Genomic DNA, 23,205 nt, shown 5'->3' with positions numbered 1-23,205 from the left:
GAAGTTTGAGATAAAACAGAGTCCCCCATAATATGAGAGATTTTGTAAGGATTCAAATATAAGGTAGCTCCTTCTTTTACTTTTATGAGGGATAATTTCTTTCAGGAAAAATAATCTCACTTTGTTTTCAGGTATATGTAAATTAACTTGGAAAGAATTTCCATCTTTATAATGACCATCTTCCTATTTAGACACAGGCAGATTTTTCCTACTGTTCCAATCTCTTATATTCCTCAGTAACTTCTGTTCATTTCTCCATATGGACTTTGTTCTGTGAATCTTGAAAGAAATGTTTTCTCTTTGTCACATTTTTACTTGCAAAACTCTGTGTGTGTTTACACACACACTCAGCATGGAATTTGGGGAAAATGTAATTTCTATGATGATGATGTTATAGATTTTTAATGTTATGTGTAGTGTACTATATTTGCATTCTAAGGAAAGTGTTCATGAAAGCATATAACTCTGTATGTGCTAATTCTTTTTTTAAATTTTTTAATTTTTAATGTTTTTTTATTATATTATGTTAGTCACCATACAGTACATCCCCGGTTTCCGATGTAAAGTTCGATGATTCATTAGTTGCGTATAACACCCAGTGCACAATGCAATACGTGCCCTCCTTACTACCCATCACCGGTCTATCCCATTCCCCTACCCCCCTCCCCTCTGAGGCCCTCAGTTTGTTTCTCATAGTCCATAGTCTCTCATGTTTCATTCCCCCTTCTGATTACCCCCCACTTTCTTTATCCCTTTCTTCCCCTACCGATCTTCCTAGTTCTTATGTTCCATAGATGAGAGAAATCATATGATAATTGTCTTTCTCTGCTTGACTTATTTCACTTAGCATTATCTCCTCCAGTGCCGTCCATGTTGCAGCAAATGTTGATAATTCGTTCTTTCTGATAGCTGAGTAATATTCCATTGTACATATGGACCACAACTTCTTAATCCAGTCATCTGTTGAAGGGCATCTTGGTTCCTTCCACGCTTTGGCTATTGTGGACAATGCTGCTATGAACATTGGGGTGCATATGGCCCTTCTCTTCACTACGTCTGTATCTTTGGGGTATATACCCAGTAGTGCAATGGCTGGGTCATAGGGTAGCTCAATTTTTAACTTTTTAAGGGACCTCCACACTGTTTTCCAGAGTGGCTGTACCAACTTGCATTCCCACCAACAATGTAGGAGGGATCCCCTTTCTCCACATCCTCTCCAACAATTGTTGTTTCTTGCCTTGTCTATTTTTGCCATTCTAACTGGCGTAAGGTGGTATCTCAGTGTGGTTTTGATTTGAATTTCCCTGATAGCTAATGATTTTGAACATTTTTTCATGTGTCTGTTAGCCATTTGTATGTCTTCATTGGAAAAGTGTCTGTTCATATCTTCTGCCCATTTTTTGATTTGTTTATTTGTTTCTCGTGTATTGAGTTTGAGAAGTTCTTTGTAGATCTTGGATACCAGTCCTTTATCTGTAGTGTCATTTGCAAATATCTTCTCCCATTCCGTGGGCTGCCTCTTAGTTTTTCTGACTGTTTCCTTGGCTGTGCAGAAACTTTTAATCTTGATGAAGTCCCATAAATTCATTTTATCTTTTGTTTCTCTTGCCTTTGGGGATGTATCATGAAAAAGGTTGCTTTGGCCGATGTCGTAGAGGTTGCTGCCTATGTTCTCCTCTAGAATTTTGATGGATTCCTGTCTCACATCGAGGTCTTTCATCCATTTGGAGTTTATTTTTGTGTATGGTGTGAGAGAGTGGTCAAGTTTCATTCTTTTGCATGTAGCTGTCCAATTTTCCCAGCACCATTTATTGAAGAGACTGTCTTTTTCCCACCGGATGTTTTTTCCTGCTTTATCAAATATTAGTTGCCCAAAGAGCCGAGGGTCCATTTCTGGGCTCTCTATTCTGTTCCATTGGTCTCTGTGTCTGTTTTTGTGCCAGTACCATGCTGTCTTTGTGATCACAGCTTTGTAGTACAGCTCGAAATCCGGCATTGTGATGCCCCCAGCTTTGTTTTTCCTTTTCAACAGTTCCTTGGAGATTCGGGGCCTTTTCTGGTTCCATACAAATTTAAGGACTATTTGTTCCAGTTCTTTGAAAAATGTCATCGGTATTTTGATCGGGATAGCATTGAAAGAGTAGATTGCTCTGGGTAGCATGGGCATTTTAACTATGTTAATTCTTCCGATCCATGAGCATGGAATATTTTTCCATCTTTTTGTGTCTTCCTCAATGTCTTTCAAGAGTGATTTATAGTTTCTAGAATATAGATCCTTTACGTCTCTGGTTAAGTTAATTCCAAGGTAACGTATGGTTTTTGGTGCTATTGTAAATGGGATGGATTCCCTAATTTCTCTTTCTTAATCACAAATATTACTTAACACGACATTCTCCAACAGATGAATCTCAATATTGGTTTAGAGTACGTATTCTAATTTGACCAACACGGGCCACTCTATTCAGTGGGGCCTTCACCTTGTACAGAAGGGTTCATTGGTTGTACCAAGTTACTGAGAGGGACCCTTTTAAAAATGTTTCCCTGGACCTTATCTTAGTCCTACTGAAGCTGGTCTCTGGGGAGGGGCCCAAGTTTACTAAGCCCTCACTTGATTCTGTGCCCACCAGCATTTGGAAACCACTGAGCTACAGCATGTTGGAAGTATACAAATAGAGGGCAAGTTCTAGTTTTGCCCGATCAACCTGAGTCAAGGTTATTTGAGGTTATCAAGAGACTCTGGTACATTTACCATGTTGCTAATTAACCAGAGTCCTCAGACACCTGATGGGACCAGAACCTGCCTTTTTCTTTAAAGAGAAGTTATATTAGTAAACTATAGTAGGCCTAAAAGCTAAAGGTTTAATCTTATTTTCTTTATAAATAAATGGGCTACTCTTTAATAGTTCTTTCGGTTTGATTTGCTTTTAAAAATATAGATATGCTGCTCAAGCATTTGCACATTATCTGTTATGAATTCCAAAAACACAACATTCCCTTCTAGATTAATAGGTATTTAAGAATCTAATTTATTTTCACTTATATGTGGCACATAAATAGTGTAAAATAAAATCAAAGAGGATGTGCCTATTTTTGCGTATCCAGGAGACATTCTAAATGAAAAAGAAAACATCTCAAGGTTGTTATATATTTGATTTTTGGAGTGGAAATATTCAAGTGGTGGTTCTCACTAGAAAAGAAGATACTATATTTCACTTTCTATGGTGAAATTATTTGGCAGATATTAACTCTAAGGAATTAGGGGAAATGTATGAGAAGACAACAGCATATTATTTTATATATTTTATAATATACGACCAGAGTAAGAAAACTGTCTTCCTTCCAATGCATAACAAATTTAGCCATTTAAATAGGAATAAAAGTACAGATTCCCATGAAAATAAATCTGATCAAATATTGTAACAACTTCGAATTCCTTGAAAGACAGAAGCATAGATGACACCCTGAACAGAGCAAAAGTTGCTGTGGTATATATGTAGATCATTTCTGCAATGTTCTTTTGCAAAAAGCACATCCTGTTGCCAGATCCCTCAATATAATGTATTTGCAACTGTGTGCTATTCAGCAACCTTCTGAAATGTGCCCGTGCTATTAAACTACTCTGTGCCATTAGTCACACTCCTAGGTGAAACCCACGTAGGAGTTTCTAGACTCCACAGCCTGCTTTTTCTGATAAATGAAACCTACATTCCAGCCAAGCTATTTGCTCTTCTTTTTTACTATGCTACATTTGAGCTGATAAGCTAACAAGAATCAACATTTACTAATCTGGTTAACACCTTCTCCGAACATATTTCTCATTTTGATTTTAGTGAACAGTGATGTTAATGAAAACGAACTTTGAAACCATTATCTACATTTCCTCAATGAATCCCAACCACATTCAGAAGAGCCAATTTCCTTTACTTATTATGCATTGTCATTTCTGATGGAGCTCCATCCCTTCTCTTTAATCTCTTCCTTGCAGTTCCCCACATGCTCCCACATTCTAGCACAGCCCACTCACCCATAAATTCTCCCCCTGGGCTCCTTCAAGCACCAGAGTCCTTAAACATTGGAGGTCTTCTTCAAGAATATTTCCTAATGTCATTCAATGCCACTGATACCTTCCATTCTGCTCCCTTTCAAAATCAGATTGGAGTTCACCCCTCCTCTCAAGTCCTCCATATTGGTAATCCTTGAGCATTCCCCATTGTATTGTGGTTGCTGGGCTTGTCCTTTCCTCTACTCTCTGATTAAGCTTCAGGAGGTCAGACACGGTCTTCCATCTTGGTCTTGCTGTAGAGAACTAACGTACAGCAAGCAGAGGTGGGATTGGTTGTGAAGGGTTTATTTTCAGAGGCCATGCACCCTTGAAGCCGTCTTACTTTAAAGCATCTTAATTCATGGGAACTCTTACAGGAAGGCAAGGTCCAGATTACTTACAAAGAATTGACTGTAGTCTGTTGTAGAAAGAAAGAATTACTGTCCCAATTATAAACAAATCAGATAAAACAGCAGGCTCCATAGCCTCTTTTATTTTAACGCAGTATATTAGACTTCTACTAAGTATTATTGAAATATTTTGTGAGACATAATTTGACTAGATATGAATAACAACAAGATAAAAAACAACTGTGCCTGGTTTCCCTTCTTCCCCTTGTTTGAGGGTAATGGACCTTTAATTTTATATATTGTTCATTTTTTTGATTTCCTCATTCCTAGTCCTCTTTCTGATTCAATCATACACTTAGAGAAAAGAGAGAGAGGGTATGGGGCACCTGGGTGGCACAGCGGTTAAGCGTCTGCCTTCGGCTCAGGGCATGATCCCAGCGTTCTGGGATTGAGCCCCACATCAGGCTCCTCCGCTAGGAGCCTCCTTCTTCCTCTCCCACCCCCCCTGCTTGTGTTCCCTCTCTCGCTGGCTGTCTCTATCTCTGTCGAATAAATAATAAAATCTTAAAAAAAAAAAAAGAGAGAGGGTAATATTCTGACACCATTAGAATTCGTGTGTCTCTGATTAAAATTAACAATGCAATACTGAAGGGGAACTTGCATTATTATCTAATAAATGTGGATATGTATACTATGATACTTGTTTCTTCAATCTTCAAAAATCTGGTTTAGTAAATACCCTAAAATGGGATTTATGATATAAAATAAATGTTAGATAATACAAAATGGAAATAATGACTGTATATGGGTGATGGGATTACTTAAGACTTTTGAAATAGCTTATTTGTTATAATTGTCTCTAATGTACATACAGTAGTTGCATAATAATATATATATGAACACACATATATTTAGTTTAATTTATGATATATTGTGGCCAAGAGTCCACATATAGAGAACAGACAGTTGCCTGATTAATAAATAATATGGTTAACAAATAATATTTTTATCTGAATTATGAAGAAAAACTCTGACATTAATCACACGTAAATGATAATTGTCAATTACCCCCTTAACTTTGTACTGGGCAGAGAGGTTAAGGGAGTTTCTAGAGATTTCTTTAGTCTCTTGAAAATAATTCTGTAAGGAGATGTATGATGAGGTGGTGATTCTAGGTGAAGAGTTTTGAGATTATAAATTCCTTGAATATAAAGAAAACATTACAGCTTTATCTCGATGCCAGAGCTTCTCCCATATAGACATAAGTAACTATGACTTTGGTATGTTCCTAGAGCAGTGGTTCTCAACAGGGGCGATTTTGCTCCCAGGCATTTGGCAATGCTTGCAGACATTTTTAGGTGCCAGAACTGGGGAGAGGTGGGCGTGCTACTGGTGTTTCGTGAGTAGAGGCTATGGAGCCTGCTGCACCTTGTACAAAATATAGGACAGCCCCCCCCCCCCAACAAAGAATGATCTGATCCTGAATGTCAATAGAAATGATGCTGAGACACACTATGTGGAATGATTGTAAATAGTTTGAGCTCGGTAGCTGTGTTGGTCCTTAGCTTTAAAATACCTCCCTTAGGAGTTTTTATGAGTCTATCAATAACAGGAGCGCTCACCAGAGCCCAGCTCCAGGCTTGTACATGAAATTTGAAGCTGAAAATAAACATGGAGTGGTTGGGTTGGGGAAGGGAGTCAGTAAAAAATTATAGTATACTGGATTTGGGACAAGAAAGACAGAATATATATTTTAAAAACAAATAGGATAGTTCATTTCAGCACAACTTTTGCCCTTTTTTTCTTGGAAGAAGAACTTAAGGTCTTTTCATATAGATAAAACCAAGGTGCTTTTAATTACTGTGAACAAGAGTATGTGTGACCTGAGTTAAAAGTGCCAGGATTTACTCTGGGAAACAAACTGAGGGTTTTAGAGGAGAGGGGGGTTGGAGGGATGGGGTAGCCCAGTGATGGGTAGTAAGGAGGGCACATACTGCATGGAGCACTGGGTGTTATACGCAAACAATGAATCGTGGAACACTACATCAAAGACTAATGATGTACTGTATGGTGACTAACATAACATAATAGAAAATTAAAAAACAGGACCAGCAACAACAGAAAGCGCCAGGATTGGAGGCATATGGGGTGCATAAGACGCTGGTTGGGCAGTGGTGGGGTGCTGCATAGCTGGAGAGTTGCTGTCTGTTTAGGAATTTCAGCCTCGGATCCCTTACAGCAGCCATTTTGCCCACCTTTTTCCTTTTGGGGTAGCAGAAGGGCTCCGATGGATTTTCCATTCTCATGTGAAAAAAACAGTTGCCCTCAGATCATATTTCTGTTTTGAAGCTCAGTCTGGTCTCCCTGTAAGCTTTCTGTGTGAGCTTTTTAGCTCAGGGGCCCTGTGCGCTTCCCTAGCCAAGCATTTTCTGAGCTTTCTGTCTTGCACAGGAGAGATCAAGAGAAATATAAACCTGTCAAATTAGGAAGAAACAAAGTGAAGAAAAATGAAAGGTTCGATATAAGAAAACAGTGAAATTAAATCCTGTCACCCAGGTTTTAAACTGCTAAATGTAGAGACAGAGATAAAGATAGATAACAGAGATAATCAAGAAAAATTCCTTTTAACATTAAAGTTTTTAAACAAATTCTCACTTTGAGTTTATAAAAAGAAAGGCCTTGGATTATTGCATTTCATGTATATTTTGTCACAAAGGGCCAACCAGTTCAAAACAAAAAGGAGAGGGAATCATGTCGGGATTTAGAATATGATATATTTGCTTTCATGTTCTGCAAAATCTTCTATTGAATAACAGAAATGCAGACTTCTGATATTATCTCCCACATATGTTTATTTATACAATAGAAAATGCCAGACCCTAAACTCATGTCCAAAAGCAGACTTTATGTTGTATTTAAAACTAATTTGGTTTAAGAGGGTTGAAGTTTTACATTTAAGAAAAGAGTAATCATGATAAGAGGGTAGAAGAATGCTCTCTAAAATTTAAAGAACTTTTTCCAAGGATATCCTTATCTACATCACTGGTTGAGAAAAGAATATTTTATTCAATGTCAAGATATTTAAACTATCAAAAGAGAAGAATTAAACGACTATCTCCAAAGCTTAAGCTGGGTTCAGGTACAAAGCTCAGAAAAAAAAGTTTTATTTCATGTTTAATCTTCAACAGAACCTCAATTTTTGCTTATTTAAAGATGCTTTGAGGTAAGGATACACTTGCCATAAAACATATATCAGATAGTTTCTAGATCTTATATGTAGTAAAAAAAATTAACATGTTGAAATCCAAAGTGCCAGAATGATATACCCACACAAATGGTCTTTTAAAAACATTACATGACACCTAAAAATCAACCAGCCCTCAAACTGCACCAAGCTTTGATGGTCAGTGCATACAGTTTTTGGGAACTTAGGATTTATATGAGTAAAATTTAGTATATATCTTATGCTTCATAAAGGGCTGGCTGGTTGAATCCTGCCCATTATGTTTTTGAACTTGCCATTTTAAAAGATAACTGGTTCTCCCGTGTCCCAACACTCACAGAGCCTCTGAAAGGAAAATGAATACGGATGATGATCCATCCTTTTGGTTCTCCAAGATACTTACTTAGAACAATGGCACCCTAGTATTGCCCATGTGAATGTGCACCGGACAGATATTTGGGTCATTAGAAAGCAGAAGAAGGAGGTTGACACAGTGAGTGGCCGGGTGGAGCAAACCCTTGCCCTACGCGACAGCTAGAGACAGCTTGAGACAGCGCGGCACTCTGGGTGCGCGCACAGGGGAGCTGGCACCGGCTCAGCCTCCTGCTTCTGCCGCTCGGCTGGGAGTGAGGGGTGGAGTGGACAGGGTACTCAGGGAAAATGAGACCTTTGCTCACAGCATCCTCCGGCACCAGTCGGGATGGAGGGGACCCCATATTTTCCCAGCGCGTCTGTTGCTTTCCATTCTCGGAACTCCAAGAGCCAACGCTAAGGGGCACCAGAGGCTCGGACTGCGGCGGCTGCCTCCCGGGCAGCCCAGTAGCCGCTGCTGCGGAAGTCCTAGCGGTAGCAGAGCCCAGCTCAGTGGGGGCTGGGGCGCAGGCGTCGGAGTGGGGGTCACGGGAGTTTGGGATGCTCCAGATCGGAGGAAGAAGCCTCCGAGGTCAAGACGTCTAGCCTGGAGCAGAGGGCTAGGCGGTGACCCCCCGATAGCCCAAGTCTTCTTAGGGTTTTTTCCTAAGACTCTGTGAGGTTCCTTCTAATCTTTTACTTTGTAATGTGAAATATGTCGCTGTAATATATACAGCTACAACTGTAGATACGGATGCGCGCACACACACACCATCCCTTCCAAACACTATAATCATTTGACAAAATAATCTAACGCGCTGGTAGCTGTTGAACCCTAGTTGTCTAGGATCCCTAGGCACATGCAGAGACCAAATGTCTCCTCCTTTCTTCTCTAGCCAATTCTTGTTTACTCTCCTGTCCCCCATCCTTTCATCTGAAGTCGATCATTCCTTAGTTATGAAGGCGATACCCAGACCCTCGCCCCACTAGAAACCTCTAAGCGCCCGCCTGCAGCTCAGACTTTTTCAGGAGGCATAGCGGGAGCCCGAGATGCTGTAGAAATTAGCCAGCATCCTCAGCCCTGTGTTCTGCATTCTGACTTTTATCAGTGGTAACAAAAGAGAAAAACTGAAAGGTGGGGAGGGCGCCGGGAGCCCAGAAGCCCAGGCGGGGCCCGCGGGCACACCCGGTCCCCACCCCGCCGGCCCCCGTGCGTCCTCGCTCTCTTGCTGCGCCCGGGCCCAGCCCGGTGCCAATGCGCCAGGATGGAGAGATCTCGGCGCGGGAGGAGATGACGCAAAAGCCAGTGCTCCCCCCCAAAAAAGTGTTTCTCCAGGACGAAGATGGCGGCAACTTAGCCGGGGACTGAAGATGACTGTGGCTCTCGGGAGGCCCAGCCCAGGCGATTCGGCCCCGAGGTCCGGGGGAGGCGGCGTCAGCAGTCGGAGCCCGGCGGCGGCGGCGCCCGCGGGCAGACCTGCAGCGGCGGCGGCGGCGGCGGCAGTTAGAGCGCGGGGTGGGGGGTGGGGGGGAGGGAGAGCCCTGCCGGCGGCGGCTGCCCAGGCTCCGGACTCGGGGAGAGCGAGCGAGAAGTAGGAGCAGGCGGAGGAGGAGAGAAAGGAGAAGGAAAGGAAGGAGGAGGAAGAGGAGGAGGAGGAGGAGGAGAGGAGCTGGGGAGGCGCTCTGGTCGCCGTCAGTGGGCAGCGGAGACGCGGCATGCCCCTGGCAGGGGAGAGCGGGCTGCCCTCAGCGGGGCCATGGGGACCCGCGCTGTGACAATGCCTGGGTGAGAGGAGCAGCGCCAGCCACCCCGCCACCTCCACCACCATCACCTCCTGCACTCAGCTCACCACCGGCCACCAGCCCCAGCCTCCTCCGACTGCCTCTCCCTCTCTCCCTCTCTCTCTCTCCCTCTCTCTCTCTCTCTCTCTCTCCATTATTGTTTTCCACTCTACAGAGGATGGGGTCGGCTTATGATTAGGTCGGGAGCAAGTCAGATCTTCCTCCAAAGCCTGGTAATATTTATGTAGGCAAAAAGAGAGAGAACAGAGGGAGAGAGGGAGAGAGAGAGAGAGAGAGAACCGGGAGGAGGGGATAAGGAAATTAAACCCTTTAAGTCAATGCATATTGTGGTGACACCGGCACAGGAGCCCTCACGGTGGAGTCGGCCAGGGCTGTGCGTTCCCAAAATATGACCAGGGGTGCTTGGATGTGTCGGCAGTATGACGACGGCTTAAAAATCTGGTTGGCAGCACCCCGGGAGAACGAGAAACCGTTCATCGATTCAGAGAGGGCTCAGAAATGGCGACTGTCTCTGGCATCTCTCTTGTTTTTCACAGTCCTGCTCTCTGATCACTTGTGGTTCTGCGCCGAGGCCAAGCTGACCCGGACCCGGGACAAGGAGCAGCAGCAGCAGCAGCAGCGGCAGCATCAGCAGCAGCAGCGGCGGCAGCAGCAGCAGCAGCAGCGGCAGCGGCAGCAGGAGCCCTCCTGGCCCGCGCTCCTGGCGAGCATGGGGGAGTCCTCGCCCGCCGCCCAGGCACACAGACTCCTCTCCGCCTCCTCGTCCCCCACCCTGCCCCCCTCCCCGGGAGACGGCGGCGGCGGCAAGGGCAACCGAGGCAAAAACAACCGGAGCAAGGCTCTTTTTCTAGGAAACTCTGCCAAACCCGTGTGGCGCCTGGAGACTTGTTACCCCCAGGGCGCCTCCTCGGGCCAGTGCTTCACGGTGGAGAGTGCGGACGCCGTGTGCGCCAGGAACTGGAGTCGGGGGGTGGCGGCCGCGGGGGAGGAGCAGCAGGTGAGGGGGACGCATCCAACTCCGCTCTGGAACTTGTCGGATTTTTACCTTTCGTTTTGTAATTCCTACACACTTTGGGAGTTGTTCTCGGGGTTGTCCAGTCCCAACACTTTGAACTGTAGTCTGGATGTGGTGCTCAAGGAGGGCGGCGAGATGACCACTTGCAGGCAGTGCGTCGAGGCTTACCAAGACTACGACCACCACGCTCAGGAGAAATACGAAGAGTTTGAGAGTGTGCTCCATAAATATTTACAGTCGGAGGAGTACTCGGTGAAATCGTGTCCTGAGGACTGTAAGGTAGGAACAGTGGATCCCTCCCCCCTCCCTTCTTGCGCTTTTCTGTCTTGTGTGAGTTTGCCTGACTTGCCTTCTAGAGTTTTAAAATAGGGTTTTTTTTGTTTGTTTTGTTTGTTTGTTTGTTTGTTTTTGACGCTGGTTTTGTTACTTCAGTTGTTGTTTTTGTGGTTATAAAGGCCTGACTTGCTGCTTGAGTTGGGAATACCTCGAGGATTGCTTGTGGACTGGTGCCTTCTTCTGGGAATCCTTGGAAGCTCAGGGAAGACCCTGGTGTTCTGAGATCATAAAGCTGATGCTTTAACTGTCTCTTATGGCTATGCAATTGGTTCAAACTCTGTTCCCCCTTTAAAAAAAATGGAATTTGAATGTTCTTGCTAGGAAGACAGAGATGGGACTGCATCCTGATGACCCCAGATAAAACCAGAGTCAGTGACAGGCATGTATGGTTTGGCTTATGGACCTGCACACACAGTGACATCATTAAGTTGGTTGACCAGAGGGACAATAGACAGTGTTTGTAGTTGTTTATATAGGAAGAACGAAAAAGCATTTTGCCTATTTTACAGGTGTAATTCTGGGTTGTTTGCAAAGTATGGAGGCCTACCTAAGCATATTTATTCACCAGAAGTTTCCTGTTTTCCCTTAGACATTTGTATAATGATTGATCTGAGACTCACCATGAGTAGAAAGTTTTAATTAAGTATCTGGTGATCGATGATCCGTGTTAGGTGATTTATCAGACACCTTATGTAATTAGCTTTAATTTTCAGAATGCTCTTCACAATGGCTAAATGGCAAGTGCTAGATACTGTGAATGAAAAATACTGAACTCCTTAATAATGTGTATTATATTCATGCTCTTCCTGTTGAATATAATAATGGATATAATTCTTGCTTCTTGACAAAGGAGAAGAGAATGCAAGTTTCTCAAGAAATGGTCAATGTAATTATGGGTGCTTGTGCTAGAAGTGTCCCTGTCCGTGGTACTGAAATGAGATTTGCCTGAGAACTCTGTTTAAGATACTGCAGTGACCTTTTTTAGTGGGGAAGAAATGATGACAGAATCTCAGTAAGTCTTTATGTTTCATTCCAACATAACAAAATAGTATTGCTTTTCAAAAGAAATAATACACCACATTCTTTTCCTTTCTCCTCACTACTCCCCCAACCCCACCAGGAGCAGGACAGCTGTCTTCTGCCTCACTTACTTTGTACGGGGGAAGTGTAATCAAGGGCAGTATGGATCAAAGGCTTCTGTGATACTTTGACAAGAGAACTGTGCTAAGAGATACCTGTTTAAAATGAACAAAGTTTAAGGGCTGTATTTTACTTTGGGTTGATTGATTTTGCTTTTGACAATTAAGCTAAGCTCAAAGTAAACTTGCTTTGTCAACATTCTTTAAAAGACCAGAAACAGATCTTCTTTGCAAATAGTAATGTTGAGTTTACAACATTAATTTGGAATTCTGCTTCACCAAATAAATGGATCTTAAACTTTCTACCTATTTTTCTTAACCATACCACAATAATTCATGCCTGGGGATAAAAGTTATTCTTAATGGCAGAAGTTGGTGAATGACTAGCATATTTATTGCATAGTTGTTTATTTTGACAAGATATGTTGCATCAGAATTGTAAAGATAAGAACACTGATTCCACTACTAATAAAAAGGGTGCAAGGGCTTTAGTGTGGTTAGGTTTAAAAGTGGTACCTTGTAATAATATGAATTTGCTTGCTTCCCTGAATGCAAACTTTCATAGAAATTTCTGGTAATTCCAATTTGCATAGGTTCAGTATTTAAAAGATAGTTTTCATTGTCAGTAGACTGCGGCATATTTTCAAATAAACATGTCAGATATATCTTTGTTCAAATACCCAGATTTCAAATATATGTAAATGTTTATTTTCTCCTTGACCTGAAATAAATCTCAGGTTGAAATTTATATTATCATAACCATAAGGAATAGTGTAGGTTAAATTAGTTTGTCATGTTGTGAGCTACTTCTGGATTGTGTTTCTGTGTAAAAGAGTCATCATTACCTGTATACACAAAAGCAAATTATAAAAATATTAATTCCTTTTTTGAAAGATTTCTTCTTCACATGGAAAAGTAAATACAGACATTTGAGTTTTTCATTGCCACAACACAGAATTTATTACCCATGATGTCTTGTAGCTGTTTCTTGGCTGTGTGATTTCAGTTGATTTGTTAATTTGACATATTTATTCCACAAAAACGGTTTTCAAAAATTATGGTTTCAAATTTAAGGTGTCAGTGTTTTTGGGCTAATAACTCACAAGTTGAGTGCTTAGTTTCTTAGTTTAACGTATGATTTCTTTATGATTCTGCAAAAGTCACAAACGTATCCATATACAAATTATATTACATGGCTTAACATGCTACTTGTACACATTTGAAGGATGTGTCTGAGTTCTTTCTAAACATGCTGATTTCAAACATACTTATAATTATGAAAAGGGTACTATCATCAGGGGCCTTGTTCTAAATATACATTCCATGCAGAATTTTCCAAATTTTAAGGTAGCCACAAAGTCCTAGGCTACATTAAAAGTAAATGCATTATATTTCTGGGATTGATCATATATTCATGAAAAAGATACAATTTTGATCGTTTATAAATATATTTATAGAATTATAGACAGAATATATGTAATCATATTAGCTATACAAACTATTAGAATTCATATTTTAGGAGAAATATATTAACCTTATTATACCCATATATAATCAAATGATTAATGCTGTGATTTCTAACTTTTAAAAGTTAGGGCATGTGTTATTACCTTCTAGTTTTATATTCTTCACTCCATTAAGAAAAATGCCACATAGCCTATATGTATAAAATTAAAATAGATCAAATTTAATTTTTATTTAACTTTTTAGAGAGGCTTTTTGGCCCATTATGCTGAAAAAAAGAACCCTTAATATTGATCTAATACAATCATAATGTCTTGAATCCAAACTAATTGGAGATCAAATACAGCTTAGAGTTACTTTAGCAAACCTGTGTATTGCAACATATAATAGAAATCATTTGTATCCAAGAATATTTCCTAATATTCTGAGAAATAACTGGTTTAATTTTTTTTTTAAATTATACACACTTATCTAGAAAGTAATTTATGAAAAAATAAAGAACAAAAACCATTGCATGTATCATTTATATTACAGCATTCAAGCTGCTATATTACATAAATCAGGTAGCAAACATTACTACAGTAATTCTCTGTAGTTTGCAGTGTTATTCAAAATAATGTCTTTGATAAATGTTTAATAAGAATCTAACAAATCCATAAAAAACTTCAAGTTGGGTGGTATTATTAAAAAATACACTATTCTAAAATACAAAATTACATATGCATAATATTAACATGCTGAATTTTTTACATAAAGATTTTCTGTTAAATATGCCATTCTTTAGCTCTTAAGCATTCTTAAAAATATATATTATTAAAAACTTGTGATACTTAGGAAATATAAATTTCTGTGTGAACAGGTTAAGTTTTGTTACTGCTAACTTTATTTACTTAGTATACCTTTAGACAGATGGTCAGTGAAAGCAGGTTTGAGATTAGATTCTAACATAAATCATTACGTCATCTGTACTTTAGTTCTGTCAGCACAAAGTCTACTCTTTATACTCTCATGAACATATGCATTCTCGTAATTTAATTTTTCATCTCATATTAAAGCAGATTCTCTTGCTTATTTTTCTTTAACAATCACTGACCAAAGAGATACCCCTGCCAGTGTTAGGCATATATGACAGTTGTGATACCTGAGGCTTTCTGCATTGTTTGCAGGAACCACTCACAAACAGTAACCAGTTTGATAACATAGAATTTAGATTACATAATGTGCAGTTTGAAAAAAAGGCATTTCTTAGGTTCTTATTTATTTTGGTGTCATGCACCGTAGAGTCTTAAAAAATAGTTTTTTTTTAAAGAAAATCAAATATCTAACAGTTCTTTCCACTAAAATATTATTTTGCTGTAGATTAAGTGCTATTGTATATATTATGACACTGTACAGAAGTGTGGAATACATCTGCAAATACAGCTCTTTTATATTCTACCACTTTATTATTTTCAAATCTGCAAAATCAAACAGTCTAAACATGGAGATGATCACTTTAACCATTAATAAGGCATTTATAAGGTCAAAGCCACTATCATAACCATTTTTATGACCCAGATTTTTTCTCTGTTATATTTTTGCTCTATATGCAACTACTGATTTGTGATCTGTGTTTTATTTTTATAGGGAACACCCCAAATTTTATCTTAATATTAGATGCCTGTTGTTTTATAGACTAAAGAATGAATATTTTTACTTTGAACTTGTAACTGGGTCAAATTAGTAGCTATATAGGGCATAATCACAAAGTTTCAATAATTGCTGTTATACACGGGTTTAATCACTTTAATTAGATGAAGATGGTGTCTGCATATGCAAGGTGAATTAAAATATGAGGGAAAGAAGATCAAACAATGCTTTCAGCCTCATGCTCCCCCACATATAAATCATAATACATTAGGATATCTTTTCTTCCTAGATTGAATATGCAAGAACAAATATACAGATAGCTATTTCAAACAAGAGAATATTTTGGTGTGAATTATCTGACCTATTGCTTTAATTTCAAGTCCTAGTTTCCTGCTTAATCTTCATCTTGTATATCAACATCACGTTAACTCAGCACCAAACGTTTTTGTCATTTATTTTATATTGATTTATACTGCAGAAATGTTCCCTTAATACCAGTAAACATTTAGTCTAGATCAGTGGTTCTTGGGGTCCCACTGTAATGTCCTGGGGGATCTTTGAAGAAGCCCCTAGCCCTGAAAGATTCTGATTTCATTGGTCTGGCTTGTGTCATGGGCTTGGGATGTCCAGTTTCCCTTGTGACTCTTGTGTGTGGCAAAGGTTGAAAACCACTCTTCTAGTTTTCACTGACAGCTCAAGTGCAAAGACCTTCCAGTTCCTATGCCTCTGTAATACACAATAATCTCATTTGCTCAACTGATGAGATTGGAACTCAGATATTTTTGAAAAGTGGTAGTGGCAACAGGACATAGCCAGAGGGCAGGGGAGCAATATATATATTAACTACGCTGAGAAAGTAGATGAAAAGTGAACCAACTGGATGTAAGGGTTAAGGGATGTGACCAAAGGGAACATGGAGAGAAGGAGGTGGATGCAGAAAAGACCAGAGTTTTGAGTTTTGAATGTTTAAGGACTGGCCCACAGGCTGTGGCTATTCTTTCTTTTAGGTAGAACTGAGTCATTATACTAATGTTCAATAATGGGCTGATCACATGAGTGCAGAAACTGAATGATTGTCTTTCTGAGACTGAGCAATTATTTGATTAAAGGAGCCCCAGCCTCATTATTTTTGTCTCTAATTTTAGCCTATATAAATGGCCAAAATTTAACTTTTTAAAAAAAAGTTAAACGGTTCGTTTTAAGAGAAGACCTTTTCGCTTTTCGTGGTATTTTGCATGATTCTGGTCTATTCTTCATCTGTTCACTTTATTAATCCTAGGAAATCACTAATTTGTTTCACTTTTCTTTCATTGTAATGATAAGCCATTTTTTAAACTTATTTTTATATTACTACAATAGCTACTTGACATTCATACAGTTTTTTGAAGGTACAAATGCTAAGTCGTCACAGATTATGACAAAGCTTAATTTAAGAATTAGTTTCAAGAGGATCTTATTATTCTGTTTGGAAGTGATTATAATATCAATAATATTTCATTTTTTAACATTTTAGATTATAAGTTGTGAAACACTAAATCTAAGTTTAATCTAAGAAAAAATTAAATATTACTGTAATCAAAATAACCAAATTTCTCTAATGAAATGTAAATTTACTCTGATTCTTTAAAACTGGAAACATTTGCCTTTTTTGTAATAAATGATTACTGATTTATAGTATGTATTGTATTGGAATACATGAAAATATTTAATTCTTGGCTGTTTGAAGTGTTAAAAGATAATAGTTGACCCCCCCATCACCACCCCATTTCTACATTCAATCATTTATAAACAAAATGTTGTATAAGCTACCACAAATGGTAAAAAGAAAAAAAAAGTCTTGCAAACATAGAAGTTTAATATCTGTTTGAGTACTGTTACTGATTTTGGTAATGACAGTAGCATATTCACACATAATATGTGATAGGTGAATGCAACAATTAGTTCTAGGGAAATGCGTGGGGATTCTGTGTGTCAGCCGCTCCACCCCACACAGGAGGGAAGATGGGCTCTAGTCAAAACTCTGTCTTCATCCCTCGGTTTTCTTACCTTCGTCTCAGTGTGCCTTCTTATTATCACCTGGCTGAGTCTTCTGGCGTCTGGAAGTGGCATTTCCTGGGCCTGTGTCCCAATGGGAAACCCAAAGTTCAGGAGTGTTTCTTTGCATCTTTATTGCCATCAAAAATGATCACTCTCTTTCTTACTGAACTATCACTGAGTTTATTTGAAAAGAAAATTGAACTGAGATATAAATGGATGATCACGACAATGTATTAGCTCTTAGAGAAAATGATTTGAATCACTCATAGATTTAAGTGCTGGAACAAGCTTTAACACTAGCTGTTTAATAAGCTTTAGAGCTTATTAGAAGTCAGAAACTTGTCTAATTCATTTAATCTTTACATCATCTCTATATGAGGTAATTTTATCACAGTTTTTATCCATGAGTAAAACAAGGACAGAAAGTTAACTATTCCGAGGTCAAACAGCTGGGCAGTGTTAAAGATCAAGTTCACTTTGTCACTTTAATGTATTTTCTCTTTTTCTTTTATTATGAACATTACCACCATACCAAAGAATGAAAAGATTAGTATAATAGGCCCACACATACTTTCACGTAGATTTAACAACTATTAAAAAGTCTTACTGTAGGAGATACCTCTAGGGAGGTGTTTGTGCTCAATTATGAAGGACCATATATCCCATGCTAAGGCCTTTGAATTTTATTTTCTGGCTGAAAAAATATCAGAGAAGAATTTTAATCAAGGGGGATACATTTGGGATGCTTTGTTTTTCCTCAAAAATTAGCTCTAGCAGCAATGTGATAATAGGCTGGAACAGGGTGAAGTAATGCCAGAGAGACCAATTCAGAATCTGCTGTCTTCCTTAGGGGTAATATGATGGCTCTAAATCAGTACTTTCCAACAGAACTTTCTGTGACAAAGGAAATGTTTTATACTCCACCCTGTCCAAAGTGGCAGCCCCTAGCTATTTGTGGCTGGGGTGAATGAGCAGTTGAAATGTGGCTAGGGTGAATGAAGATCTGAATTTTAAATTTTACTTAACTTTAATTAGTCTAAATGTAAATAGCCTCAATATCTAGTGGCTACCATGTTGGGCAGAAAATTCTAAATGACTTCAGTGGCTATGGAAATGGAGAAGAAAGGCAAGATTCCAGAGGCTTTTCTCAGTCCAGACTTACTGATGTAGAGGAAGGATATGATTCAAGGTTTATAAAAGGTGAGATTATGGAAGTTGATACCATTTAAAGAGATAAGAGATACGGAGGGAAGAACGAGTTGGGATTGACATTGTTGCAAGAAACAAGGAGTTCATTTTTGTAGATAATGATAGCAGAAGATGTCCAGTAGACAGCATGCCATGTGACTTTGGTTGAGGGAGTTTGGTCGTGAAGTTCTCTCTCTACGTGTGGGTTTGATTTGGGAAGCTGTGGACAGAGATTAGATGACTTAACAAAAACAAATTATATGGAGAGAAGGCCAAAGATGAATCCTGAGGAAGAACAACATCTAAGGGTTTGGGCAGAAGAGGGACCAGGGAAGGAGACAGAGAAGCACAAGGACTGAGAGTGAAGATATGAGGAAGAATGAGAATGGGGGTGGGGCATGAATGCACAAGGGAGAGGAGGAAGAGGGAGAAGCAGAGGCAGAGGGAAGGGAGAAGGAATCGCGAAAATGTGGTTATATGAAGGGGATGGGGAAGGATTTTAAGGAAGATATGGAATCAGTCAGGAGGGTCTTATCTTGCAGAAAGGACATGTGGGTGAAGCCTAGGAATAGGTCACTGGATTTGGCAATTAGCTCTTGTCATCCTTACAAGAATAGTTTTAATGGATTGGTAGGGAGAGATGTCAAATTGTGATGGATTAAGGAATGAGTTGTAGCTGAGATAAAGACTAGTCTGAATGACTCTTCCTTAGGAGAGAAAAGAGAAGAATGGAGTAGGTGGGAAGATGTGAATTTAAAGAAATAAATATTTTATGATGAAATAAACTTTAGGATATTTGTAACCTTTGATCTAGGACCTGGATGGGAATATGAGATAGAGAGTATCAGATTCAGAAAAACATTAGTGAAGTCACCAAACCCCAGAGGAGGTGATGGACTCCCATCTATTCCTAGCCTTGGGGAGGAAGAGAGGTTGTATCTGTGCATTTTGCTGTACATCTCAGATCCTTTGTTTTGTTTATATTTTAAACAGAAACAGTGCTTTAATTTCAGGATTTCAGAAAATAAACACATTTGTCATCTTGAATATGCTTAAATGAAGTAGAAAATTCATTTTCAAATAATACAAAATAATTATTGATTGTAAATATCAACAATTATATAGTATGTGTTACTATAAATACTTTCTTAGGAATGTGTTACCCTGGGGTTTAATCATATGTTTAGGGAACTCACCCAATTAAATATGGCTATCTCTTTATAGGATTTCTTTAAAAAGTATTGAAATAGAAATTAATTTTAAACCTAATAGAGAATATCATAAAATGGTTAAAAGAACAGTTGAGGATAGCCTGGGTTCGGCCCTCAGATTCACTATTTATTAGTTACATGACATCACCCTAGTTACTTAAAACAGGGATTTTAGTATCTCTTTGTAACATGGTTACGAGGAAGAAAGGAGACTCCCATGCATATAAACGTACCCAACCTACGGCTTGATGATGCTCAATAAATGGGGACAATTCATTAAAAACTGCAGGGACAGATACCATAAGAAAATCAGTAAAATTAACATAGTCTTCACTTGAGGTCTCGTAGAAATTGTCTGGTAAACAGTTCTCATTTACAAGAGTTTTATAAACAGACTTTGTATCTTGCATGATAAAATTCTCAGTTTTATTACATCTATATGCTTCTCTAGAAAGGTGAATAAAGTATTGAACAATGCTAAAATAAAGTAGAAAACATAAATTCAGCCGGAGTGAAATGTTCCATTCCTACAGCTTGAAGTTTTTCCCTATTTAGATTAAAAATTCACATGTGCTGGTTTTTAGGCTGAGTGGATCCCCTTAGGTTACCCCAGAGGGATTTGAGCCCTTTTGTGGACAAACATTTTTGAGAGGACAAGTGGAGAAACCATTGTAATGATCTTCCATCTCCTGGAACCCTCTTGTTTAAAAAAATAAATCTTGGGGAAAGTTCTGTGTTAAGTAGTTTATAAGACATTGCGAAGTCGTACCTTCAAAATCCATTTTAAAAGATGGGGCCCTTTGCCCTGCCCTCTAGAAACTTGGCTTTGTTTTTGTTTTTTTTGTGTCCCTGTTATTTTCTGCTCTGACCCACATTTACCCACTCAGCCATACTTAGTATTTTTATTGATTGGGGAGGGAGAGGAAGTCAGGTAAAGGTTGCCTTCATGTCGAACTAGAGCTAGCAGACAAGGCAAACATGGCAAGTGCCAAGACATAGAAGACTGAGTGGGGAGAATGAAAGACGAGGCTGTGCTCCGTGTGTGGCAACATGATTGCCCTGAGAAAGAGAAGACACGGGGACACACAGCAAGATTCTTTAACCAGCTAAAAATCAGCACGTGGAAGGGGAATCTTATTATCCAGTACTTCACGTGTCTCTAGGGGTGAGAATGAGGCTCTGTACATAGGTGTTTTATGCAAAAATATCTCTGCTCTATAAGGAGGAGTGTTCTGTTAAAGGGTACCATGGAAGGAGTTGCCTGAGGAAATCTGAGCACATTGCTACAGAAGATGTACCAATGGGATGGGAGCTATCTGCTGTGACCCTGCAGGATGTCTTCCTGGGTGTTGCAGGTTGACCAGATGATTGTAAATATTCCATCCAATAGCCTTTGGCATAAGATGAGGCACCCAGAAATGATAAGTTTGCACAGTGAGATTGTACTTATTGCTAATTCCTGCCAAAGAAAAATTTTCTTACACATAAAATATAACTATTGTCCTAGCCTAGCACCTTGCTCATAATAATACTTTGCTTTAAAAAATGAAAGTCTTGACAATGTCAACTTTAAATTATTTCTCTGGTTCCTGTTTACATTGTTATCGGTCTGAAAAACTTTTAGAAAGAACAAATCAATGACATATGCTTATCCTGAAGAGGTATAGGAACTGAGTTAGACTAGTCTGTAAAAAAATTTGTTTTTTGTTATTGCTGATTTACAGAAATACTCATTATCTTCTGATGACAGTCACTGCTTCAGACTCTCACACAGGACTCAGCCACATGGTCAGACTGGGAAGGAGAAGGTGGATAATGACCTTTCCCTATTGGTTTTGTGGCACTTCTTTTCATACATTAAGTCATCCCATATCCAGTTCTTTGGGGATATTATCACAAGGAACAAAAATCACACTATTAAATTTCCTGCTCTCATGGAATTGTACCCGTTTAGTAAGTTTTTACTATAAAAAGCCCTATGCTGATGACTCTAGCATCCTTATCTTGTTTATTTCCCACAAGAGTCCAACATCATGGGCAAAACTAGCGTTCTCACAATCAGGGTGACGGTGACTGACGTTTAGAGAAGTTAAGGAATGTGCTGGAGTTCTCACCGGTAGGTATGGTGTAGCCAGAATTTAAACCTAGTAGTGTCTGGAGCTCAGTCTTAGAAACTTAATTTAGATATTAGATTACACTGTCCACTCTGTCACACATTGTTGCTTATGTCTGGTTGTTTTTATTTTTGTTTTTGTCTTTGTTTTTGTTTTTTTAAGGGTGGAGAGTGTGGGTGGAAAGCAGCAGGAGTAGATGGAATTATAAAGTTCTTTGGCACATAAAAAGAAACAACACACTTCATCCAGATTTCTTGTTGCTGCAGCAGCTTCGTGTGGGGAATAAATAGGGACCTCAAAGTCAGAACAGCTGAGATGCAAATTGCCATTCCACCAGGTCCTGTGGGATAAGGGTGCTTTTATCCAGTTTGAGAAGTCATGGAGAGGAGGAGCAGAGCGGGTGGGTAGTAAAATATAACTGGCAAGTTGTTCTCTCAGCTCAGGCCACTCTGAAAGGAGATGATTGCTTCATATTGCATGGCAACAACACTGTTTAGACACTGAGCTAGTAGAAAACCTTGACAAGTTTGTCTTTCTAATCTAGTAATTAGCTTCTAATGAAAGCCGTCCTTCTAGTTCATATCAACTGCCTGAAAGAGATCTTGAACTTAGTTTCCATAGAGGCATTTTTAAAAGCACTGGATATATTTAACCTTGCAAGTCACAGAGACCCTACCTAAATAAGCTGTGATCTTTTGCCTGAAGAGGAACAAATGTTTTTAAAAAGATTGCTTTGAATCTTAAACCATTTAGAAACAGGATTTTCCCTTCCCCGTAGTGAAAACTGGGCTGACTGCTGGGAGCCATTGGGCATAAAGGTGTGGGGCACCTGTGCTTTCTGATGCCATGGCTTTAGCCCGAGTCCAGGGGAAGTCCTGGGGAACAAGACCACATGCAAATGCACATGATCTTGCTGCCCCTTGGAGCTGCTCTGTGGAGGGTTGGCAAATTATGACATGTTTCAGATACATTCTGTTTGTCCCATGAAATGTCTCAAAATATATTGAAATTTTAAAAGTCACTTAGGAAAAATGAATCCTTCCATATCACTTCAGTTTAGAATTTTTAAACTTTTCATTTTTATTCAATGTGTCTGATAAATTCCAGTAAAGAAGAGGGAATTCAAGTCTGGGTAAACAACCCTTGCGGGCATAGTTTGATTTCAATGATGAATATAGATTATTTGTATTTTTCACCCGCACAACCATGGACTTGATTTCCCCCTTCACTTCATTGGCTCTTTAAGATTATTAAAATAACTAATCCAATCTTTAGATATTTTGATATTTTTTGTTCTTATGAC

The 23,205-nt window shown here is 39.3% G+C and overlaps 1 protein-coding gene across 1 annotated transcript in view; it reads left to right on the top strand.

Moving 5' to 3' along the window:
- Positions 1–10,157: 10,157 nt before the first annotated feature.
- Positions 10,158–23,205, top strand: part of FAM155A (family with sequence similarity 155 member A) — a 601,033-nt gene continuing 587,985 nt past the window's right edge. Inside the window, exon 1 of the mRNA XM_040624480.1 lies at positions 10,158–11,063. Coding sequence (XP_040480414.1) covers positions 10,158–11,063 — 906 coding nt within the window. The remainder of the gene's footprint in view (positions 11,064–23,205) is intronic.

This window comes from Ursus maritimus, unplaced genomic scaffold, assembly GCF_017311325.1.
Source record: "Ursus maritimus isolate PB19 unplaced genomic scaffold, ASM1731132v1 scaffold_10, whole genome shotgun sequence".
NCBI classification, from domain to species: domain Eukaryota; kingdom Metazoa; phylum Chordata; class Mammalia; order Carnivora; family Ursidae; genus Ursus; species Ursus maritimus.
The sequence above is the reverse complement of the archived record's forward strand: the minus strand, read 5'-3'. Positions and strand labels throughout refer to the sequence as shown.